This window comes from Leptinotarsa decemlineata, unplaced genomic scaffold (assembly GCF_025532065.1).
Source record: "Leptinotarsa decemlineata unplaced genomic scaffold, Ldec_3_MD MMD2_tig00026328_RagTag_RagTag, whole genome shotgun sequence".
NCBI lineage: Eukaryota > Metazoa > Arthropoda > Insecta > Coleoptera > Chrysomelidae > Leptinotarsa > Leptinotarsa decemlineata.
Window position 1 is genome coordinate 5,930,384 of NW_027412688.1, and position 10,536 is coordinate 5,940,919.

At 32.1% G+C, this 10,536-nt stretch overlaps 1 protein-coding gene across 2 annotated transcripts in view; it reads left to right on the forward strand.

Annotated features, from left to right (window-relative positions):
• The window catches only part of LOC111508072 (Protein C kinase 53E), a 105,982-nt gene extending 95,652 nt beyond the window's left edge, over positions 1–10,330 (forward strand). For both annotated transcript variants that reach the window (XM_023163493.2, XM_023163502.2), the window contains 3 exons: positions 1,245–1,433; positions 1,645–1,785; positions 5,398–10,330. In XM_023163493.2, coding sequence (XP_023019261.1) covers positions 1,245–1,433; positions 1,645–1,785; positions 5,398–5,550 — 483 coding nt within the window. In that variant the 3' untranslated portion in view covers positions 5,551–10,330. The remainder of the gene's footprint in view (positions 1–1,244; positions 1,434–1,644; positions 1,786–5,397) is intronic.
• Positions 10,331–10,536: the final 206 nt, after the last annotated feature.

The window sequence follows — 10,536 nt, forward strand, 5'->3', positions numbered from 1 at the left end:
GAACAGTTCCTTGCGGCACCCTGCCGTGATTCTTTGTGATTTGACTATCTTATTAATCAAAAACTTATATCAAAATTAGAAATGTATGGTATGATAGGTTTTTCACAGATGGCTTACTTCATTTCTTGACAATAAAAGTCGATAGAATGACTGAAATTTATAGAGTTGAATTGAAAGGGTATATTTTTATGAGAGATTAATCTTGGAAAGTTCCCAATTTTTTTGTAACAACATGGAGAAATAGATATCCAAAACCTTCTTTCCCAAAAATTATAGAATTGATTCTGATATTTTGAATCTAAGTATAGGTTTACCACAGGGTTCAACAATGGGTCCTTTTTTTTATTTCCTATGTAAATAACATTGAATCAACAGTTACCGTAGGTTAATATACAGCTTGTGTAGATGACTATTCACACACTAGACCAGATAGTAAGCTGAATATCAAATAACTTCAATTCCAACGATGTATTCTTCAATGCAGATGAAACAAGAAGTTATTTCATGAACAATGTGATCCTAACAAATACTAATACAATGTAAGATTCTTGAGAATCATTCTAGATCAGTTTATCAAGTGGACAGTCTACTGTCAACAATCAATTTCAATACTCAGCTCGTTGAAGAGTCAGTTGCTCAGTAAATATTCTGCCCGAGTATAATCAAGACTTGGGAATGATGTCTATTTCTGGGGTGGATCTACCTTAGTAGGAAATGTTGTTATAGCACAAAAGGAGTATGGTGTCTTAACACTAACATCGGTTTATATTTTTGAACTGTATATATAGGTATGTTTCCAAAAAAAATCAACGTTTACAACAATTCTAAAATTACGTCAACATGATACTAGTATCAAAAACTATTTTCGTTTACCATTAGCTAGATTCAAAGTAACGTCATGTGGACCGGAATACATTGGTCCACAGATATAAAACCACCTTCTAGGTCATTTAAAGATCTTGAATAGTTTCTCTTGGTTGAAAAAATCTGGAATTATTTGAATAACCCATAGTCATTTCAGTTTTGGGTAATGAGCTTGTCTTCTTCTTGGTCTAAAAACCTGAAAGTTCAAAAAGCGTGTTTTCAGATTCTGTCATTCAAGTTATTATTTGGTAATACATCGAATTCGCTCAATTTAAGGCATATCGAATTATATTTTCAATTAGAAATTCCGTTGATGAAAATGTATTTTCTAGGTTATGTTGTGTATGACGTAAGTGAAAACACCTCTCATTGTATTGCAGATAATACTATATCAGCCCTACGGTAAATCAGTAGATTGGTGGGCATATGGAGTTTTGTTGTATGAAATGCTGATTGGTCAACCTCCATTCGACGGGGAAGATGAGGAGGAGTTATTTGCAGCAATAACAGATCACAACGTCAGTTATCCGAAGGGATTATCAAAAGAAGCTAAGGAAGTTTGTAAAGGAGTAAGTAATTTGGCCACCTTGAAAACTGGTCTCGAAATTTTGCAACTAGATTTGTTGTTTTTTTAAACCAAGTGGACATGTATTTTCAACTTCTACCATAAAATATAAAAATCCGTCCTGGTGTCTTATTTGTATTAATACAAATATATTTATATCAACATCGAACTAACTTTTCTGATGGAAGTAAAAACTTGAAGGTTTATATTCGCAGCTTCTAACCAAGAACCCCGCCAAGCGACTAGGATGCGGGCCACGTGGAGAAGAAGATGTGCGGGGTCATGCATTTTTCAGAAGAATCGATTGGGATAGAATTGAAAACCGGGAAGTGCAACCACCATTCAAACCAAAAATTGTAAGTATTTTCTTAACAGCTACTAACTGCTCGTGATGCACTGTTTGAAACCTTTGGTGTGGTAATGAATATTACTGGAGTTCCATCCCAACACCAAACCGTTATTTTTAACACCTCGACACGTGTTTTAATCACCAAGTGATTTTTTTTAAGAGAAGATTAATTTTAAGACAATCAAGACGCGGATACCTAGCAGAGATATCTATGGTATAAATAAGGACAAAATTGTATGTAGATTTAGTTTATTCTCCCTCTTGAAGATGACCACTTGGTGATCGAAACATATGTCGAGGTGTTAAATTAATGATTTGGTGTTTGGATAGAACTCCAGTTATATTAACTCAAAAAACTTCGTTTAAAATTCAAAATTGTAGTATTTATGTAAAATATGAGCACTGATTTTTTACATTTTATTCAATGGGGAATGTTCCTCAATTTGGGTTATTACAACAAATGCAAGTTTGAACAAAATAAAGTTGAGTTTAATGGGAAATGTTCCTCAATTTGGGTTATTACAGCAAATGCAAGGTTGAACAAAATAAAGTTGAGTTTAATTCATCAGTTTTTCAAATTCACTTTGAAAAGTATTCAAATTGATGTTTCAAATGTTGAGTTTTAATTTTTAAAGGGATTTGTTTCTAATTCACATATTGGCAACAGCGCCTATATCAAGTTGAAATAATTTACACGTACCTAGATATTCTACTTTAAAAAACAAAAATTATCTTTATAAATCAACAATTAAGGCAAAATATAAATTATAATTAAATACCACCTCCACAAGCCACATAAACAACAGTTGTTTTGTCATTCATTTATATAGAGGAAGATAGGTTAGGTGCACAAAATGTCATATATCACAGAATGTCTCGGAACTCGGAACATAAGTAAACAAAACAGCATGCCTCTGAAATATGTCATCTTTGTTTGTCTCATACAGGTAACAGATTCATTGTCCTTTATTAGCTATAACCGATGTTGCGAAATGGTGAAATAGAAACGAATCCCTTTAAATGTTGAATGCATTATTTCATTTCTCTTTTTTGAGTATTTATATAATTTTTAAAGAAAAAGTTGAAATGATAAGTTTGAAATGTGTTGTTTTAGAGATCTTTTATGAAAACTACTTGATTTTCGTCAGAAGGAACATTCCCATTAAAGAGGTCTAATGCAATGAATGGCTCTGAAACTTTGTAAACTATCGTTTTTTATGCATTGAGGAAAATAATCAGTAATATTCTGTTGAAAATTCATTATTCAGTTAGCAACTGTAATCCTCATATTTCCGTAAGTAACGAACTTCAAAATTTTCAGGTCAACACTAGACTTATGGATTGAAACAATCAACATTTATAGACATGAAACATAGTTTCTTGTAGCATTTATCGAATTACTATATAACATTAATAATTGAGTCCCCCTACAAATGTATAACCCCTTTCAAATTCCACACCTCATCCAGATTTATCAGACAAACAGACAGGCAGACAAAAAAGCGAATTGATTAAAAGTGGCAATAAAATATAATGTCTTTGAGACTTATTCAACGAATACCCCACGTTGGGCGCCAAAATAACCCAGATTCATAATTTAAAATTTCAAGGACTACTTTTTCATGGATTTGCATATACATGTATTGCATAAAAATCCTTAAAACTTTCTGAGAACGATGCCCGTAAGAAAATAACGATTTACATTGGTCTTAGATCGCTTAGGATTATATTCATACGAAAGTTCATTCCACAAAGACACCGTTCTTCAATGAAAATATTTCTTGAAAAGTTCAGGTTCAATTCAATCGTTTCATTATTTACACGTCTGAGGAAGCATATTGTGTAGTGAAACGTGTGTTGCAATTTTACAAAGTAGCCATGATAATAATCATACGATTTTTAGAATAATAGTTATTTATGTATCAAGGGCGTAAAAAAAGGTTTTTATGGACCGCAGCGTGTAAGTAACACGCCTAGGTCCATAAAAGCAAATTACGCCCGAAAGACATACATTTTATGCACGACCGGTATATTTGTAGGTAGATACCTCTTTATATCTAGAACAAGATAGAAATACATCCAGGCTGCCGTGAGGCTGTATATTCGTATCATATCAGAAGCATACCATGACAACTCAGTCAATTTTTCGAAATGAGATTTTATAGGCTAGTAGCCATATTTACTGTCAATTTTTGTAATCACAGATAATTTATTAGAGATTTTGAAATGGATTCAAGCTATGAAGAAAGTGTGAATTGTACTTCACAAGAAATAAGTAAAGCAGCTGAGGATACGAAATTGAATTTATTGCCAAGTAAATCCAAGAAAATATACAACAAAATGTATGAAGAATTAGTAAGGTGGCGCAACGGGAATAATGTAAAAAATTAGAACCACACAGAGAGTGAACTTCTTGCCTATATTTTGGAAAAAAATGAATATCCCAAGCCCTCTTCCATGTGGTCATATCACATGTTGAAAGCTACTTTAAATGTACACGATAATAGAGATACCAGTAGATCACAATAAGAGATATGATGAATACAAGAGATACGGCTTTGCTGAAATATTGAAAGACAAAGTCAGAGGCTAGTTTTAGATTTTACAAAGATATGCGAAATAATGTAAATAAAGCAATAGAAAGGGAAAAAATGTCATTTTTTACTTTTCAGTTTCAATAAAATATCTCGAAAAAAATGTGGAGTTTCCTGAAACAAAATAAAGTAATTTCAGATAAGGAGAGAAGTACCTATTCCAGATTATCTGAGAAGTGTTGATGAGGTTGATGATTTTTTTGTTAATTCTATACCAATAATGGAACCTCCACCAAACTTACTTGAATATTACAAAACTAACTGTTCAACTACCTCAAAATTCTATCATAAAGAAATGAATGATCTTTTTGTTTTTCAAACAATAAGTGATATTAAAACAAATGCAACTGGCTGTGATAATTTGAATATAATGCTTATGCATATTGTTGAGTAGGTACATTACTCACATATAATAAACTTTTGTCTAATTGAAAATGTTTTTTCTAAGATGTGGGGCAGTGCTGTTGTGAAAGTGTTACCAAAAAAAATATTCCTACTGAGTTTAAAGACCTACGACCAATTAGTGTACTTCCGGCTGTATCTAAAACACTAGAGAAAGCCATAGAAATACAACTTCTGCGCGGTCGTGCATAAATTTTATTTATGTAGACTCATGTATTTAAACTCTTACTTTTTGTTCTGATATGTCGAAGACCTGACTAAATTTGTGGAAAAATACAATTTGACAATGTTTTCTCATGACACCACTATTACAGATGCTAGACCTACTGTACAGAATTTTTTAACTGAAGTCATCTTATTTATCAATCATATACGACTGAATCTCATTATTTAAGTCAGTTTCAATGACACTTGTGATGCACTGTTTGGAACCTTTGGTGTGATAATTAATAGATTGAATGGAGAAGGAATACTTTCAATTGATATCAATATGTCGAAACTCGTAACTCATGAAAAATATTCTCATGCCTTCATTTATCAATATGTAAAATACTTCTATCCGAAACAGTTGTATATGTGCTTGGATCTTTCAATAACTAACACTCATACTGTATTCATTTCAGAAACATCGCAAAGATGTCAGCAACTTCGACAAACAGTTCACATCCGAGAAAACCGACTTGACACCGACGGATAAATTATTCATGATGAACCTGGATCAAACAGAATTCATGGGTTTTTCATTCCTCAACCCTGAATTCGTCCAACACGTCTAATCTTAGGTGAATAATTTAAATTTCCAGAAGCAAATTAATATGTGATTCGGTCATTTGTTTTGAAAGAACCAAAACGATGTTGAATAAGCTGAAGGAAACAAATTATAACATATCCAAGAAACAATAATTACGAAAATCTCGCGTCATCTTCGGGATTCTGAATTAGATGTACCAATTTTCTTCGTAAAGGTTTTCGTTGTCGCTGAGGTTTTGTGAATGGTATGCGTAACAATAAAAACGTATTGCATACCGACAAATTTTTAAATGTCCGATGTTATTGGAACCATTAATACATTTGAAGAGTACCCACAAATAGGAATGAGAATTGTTAAATATTTGAAAGAGTAACACATATTCACTTCTATTTATTGCCACTCCTGTATATTATCTCACTCATATATATTATATATGATCTTAGTCCACTTTTCATTCCTAACTGTTTATAATACTTGAAGTTTTTATGGTACTCAAGTTCTTAGAGAAGCCGAAACATTCCAACAACTTAACTGTGTTCTTTTCTATAACTTACATTCTAATTTAAGTAAGTAGATATAGCAATAACATTCCTTAAGTAGTGTTAGTTTAATTTATAGGCTCACTGGCTGAATTGCATATTGAATTTGCATGTGATGATCGATATATTAGCGATATTATACAATGCCTCTCTCTATTTTCTAAATTTAACGCACTTATTGTGTCGATAATGTATATGTAGTTATTCACGTTATAATATATATTTCTTACAGTTCTTCCAAAGTCACTGAAACGGTGATATTACTTATAGGGTTGATTGTAGAACCGAAAAAGTTCTTTCATTGAAACTCGGAAACATATTCGACGCTTTTGTATAAATAGTGGCACTCGGTGTTGACAAAAGGTTTTTACTGAGCTGTTAATTCACTGGAATCGTTTCTTATTCGATTTTTCTGTAGTAAATCCCACATTTATTTGAAGTTTTTGAGATCATCTTGAAACTTAAACCCACCCTTTGACTTGCAACAATTGGAATGTAATTGTGCGATTTGTCTACCATTTCAACAAACGTAGCTTCTCATAGTCTCATTTTTTATAATACTAAACTCTACTACAACAAAAATAAGTTTTTTCCAAACAGCATTAATCATCAGCAGTTAACAATCAACTGAATTCCAGTGGCCGGGTTTTGTAATAGGCCATTCGAAACAAACTTTATGGATATGCGCATTATTGACTCTTATTCTTATTTCTAAAAGTTGAATGTCTGGGAAATTTCAATTTAAGGGCAGAATCAAGATAAAGGCTAAAAACATTGAAAATTTTCTTGACACGAGTCATGATTGATACTAGGAGATAGACAGGGATTGGTCCTATATTTTATCTAATTCAATAAAAAGCTTCATATAACCTTTCGAAATTACATGACAAGTCAGAATAGCCTTTCGGGAACAAGAACTCGGTTGGCGCAGTCGGTAGGATTGAAATATTCCTGAAGTCATTGGACACTTCCAGAATAAAACTTGTTAACTCCTGACTTGTGTGTGTTCATAATTGGAGTTCATCTGAGCTTATCAGATTCTTTTCCGATTTCGATTTTGCTTTTCGTGTCCCCATATTGAAACTCATTTTTCAAGTTCAAAATAGTCGAGAATTATTTTGTCAATGATTCAAAATTATGTTTAATTTTTCTTCAAGAGCATTTTAATGAATAAACTAATAAATATTACACACACTATTGCTTTCAACTATGTTATTCTACCTTATATATTGTGAATAGGTGAATCTGTAAAATTTAGTTATGTGTATAATTTTCTGTTGTAATTCCTCGATGAAAGAATAAATTCGTCCATTACGAAAATATTCTCAATTAAAAAATGCTTGATATATTGGAATTTCAATACTTTTAAATAAATTTTAAAAAGGCGAAAACACGAAATAGGGTACAATTAATTATTACTGCATATACATTTATAGTTCTGAAAAATTTATGAATGCCCAATTGTCCATTTATGAACAGTAATTACTTTCTATTTTTTTATAAATTCAACTTCAAATATCTCTTGAATGTGGTCAAGTACAGCATCGATATCTATGCACATGTATATTTCTCCACTCCACTCCAACAGAAATACAATAATTTGAAATTCATGTAAACATAATCAAAATAATTATTAACTATTCAATGGGAATCTTTGTCAATACCGTTTCAAAATTCAGTCTGCTTATTTTGAAAGACTCGCGTGGGTGAGTACATGCTAGTTTTTGATTATTGATAGATTAGACATAGGATTTAGATTCCATAGAGGAAGGAAATTTTCATCCTTCGTTGAGTAATCACTTTCTCTAACCAAGTGCCAACAAACTTTCACACATTTCTGTAGCGATTGTGTGAATCTAGTCATTAAAAATGTGTAAGGAGTCTCAACCGGAATCTGAGCAATGTTTGGAAGTATTATGATTTGTGATCTTTGTGTATTGATTTTGTATAAAGGCTTATGAACCGTGAAACACTCGTTTAGAGAAATAAGTATACTTTGTAGTGCAACAGATACTAAAAGGGAGTTTGCTGCTTGGAAGTGAGATGATTCTCAAACTCTGTTATGTAGTGCGGACCTGAATAGTCTTCCTTCCGTCTTTGGTTTTGAACGGAACAAGATATCAGGGTCGCACAAAATTTACGTGAAAAGGTATCATTCTCATTACTAAATACAATAGTTTTGCATCACTCGTCGCCGATAGGACGCTACCATTTTTTTCTCAAATAGGTTTTTCAATTCTATAGGTATTTCAATTTAATTTGATAGCTATTTCAATTCTCTATCCAACTGTTTTTCATTTTTTGAAATCAATTTAGTCGTTTCAGAGTAATTATCAGTTTTATATTCGTTTTAAGAATCTGCAAACAAACTATAAATATCTTTATTTCAAGTATTCAGAATGTTCACCATTCACTCCTCGACAATAATGAAGTCTGTTTACAATTTTTTTACTACCTTGTGAAATGTTCCTGGAGTAATATGGTTGCAAGCTCCTCTTTTTCTATTCACTAGTTATGAAATGAATTGAAGTTTTATATCGAACATCTAGATGCTTCATATCAGGTGATCTTGTGGGCTCTTCTGAGCTATCACGTTTGCCTGTTTACGTTACACAACCACAGTGTACTCCAGAGTTAATGGTTGGAATAAGACGCACTCCTAAGGAAATTGTCCCAGAAACATCACATAATGAACACGTAAACAAACTTCATTTTTGCCAGGAGTAAATAGTGATCAATTTAAAGATTGATCATGGTGTGTAGGCTTTCCTGGCCAATGTCTAACAAATTGTCCGATGTTTCCGAGTTCATTACCCATGGTCTCCAGGTTTTCACACCTGACGTTTCGTCTGCTGTTGCGGAAGACATCAAAGGCAATGCGGCAACGGTCACTGCATCACAGCAAAGAAGATTGAAAGAAAAGTTGCTAGCGCCCTGTCGGCGACAGGTAATGCTAACACTATTGTTTTTCTTATCAAAAAGTACTGAAAATGAAAGTTTTTAATGCAGATTTTGTTTAACTTCGTTCCGTCCGTTCCTTTCAAAAGTTGAGAGGGTTGGGGACTATTTACGGTCTCATTGTATGAAATCATAACAATATCTTTACAGGCAAACCATTGTTAAGGTCAATGTTTAACTTTTCGAAAAGATATTCTATTTCTAGTGGAGTGTGTATGAATACTACTTGTGTAGGTTAACTTTCGAAGATTGGGCTTTGCAACAGATCTCTGTCTGAAACCATGATTGTCATGGATGTACTGGGTCCGCGTTTCACTCAGATACGTGTCTGTTACTGGGTATTATTTGTTGAAAATAACCAGGTCCAGATCTGTGGCAGAATCCCAGAAAGATTCCTCGAGTTTTATGTTGTAATGATTTCACTACCAAATATTCCCTTTCCTCATAATTTCATTGAATTGTATATACTTCCAAACTTATTGCAACTCAGATCCGGTAAATCATTGTATCATTTAAAGCTTGTACAATCAAGGCATCTCTGCTTATGAAAGCTGAGATTCAGTAGCATTGAGATTCAACATTCTTGCGTGTACATTTCAATTATGTTTAGTGAAAGTTATATTCAATATTTACAATAATAAATGTAGTTTCTCATCAATTTTTCATATTTCAAAGTGCATGTTGTGAACAATATCTTTCATACAATTATCTTTCGCAAAATACTACTTGACTAGAGTTGGTAATATTTTCAATTATGATCTGAATTTTGAAGCTTATTTCAAGCTTCTCAGAAGATGTTTTCAATCGTTTTGTCTGTTATCGTTGAATTCTAATGTTTTCCTACACATTCTATTATTAATCTTCGATACCTTATGACAATGTAAATTGTCATTGATTAGTTTCCCTAGGAAAATGAACACGTGAAAACATGTCTTTTATGAACTGGTATGAAAGATTAATAATCAATCTGTAATTGTTATGAATAGTTATTACATAGAAAGTATTTTGAAATTATTCAGCACATTTTCATCATGTCACTTCAAAATGTATTTCCCAATTTTTTTGGGATAATATTCACTTGTTTTTACACCTTTTGAAATTATTTCAGTATTTCATATATTGAAATATGGTAATGATGAAAAGTGCTTTATTGATATCAGTATCATTCTAGTCTTTTATAAATTATAAGTACTTTCTAGTCTCAAATGATTTTCTGGTCTAAGCAATCTCTTTTATATAATAATTGATTGTTAGTATCTCATGTATTATTATCATTACTATTACTTATTATTGTTCTAATCATATGATGTAATATAATTGAATGAATAGTAGGAAATTTTATTTGGTCCATTATTCCATTTTTTCGGTAAGGAAGGTTTTGAAATTCCTATTGAAATTTATTGCAATTATCAACTGTGGTAAACAAAACGACCTTCAATGGTTTTCAATAAGATGAATTCACATTGTTGTTTAAAGGGTATAAACCAACAAGGAAATGACAATTATTACAGGAA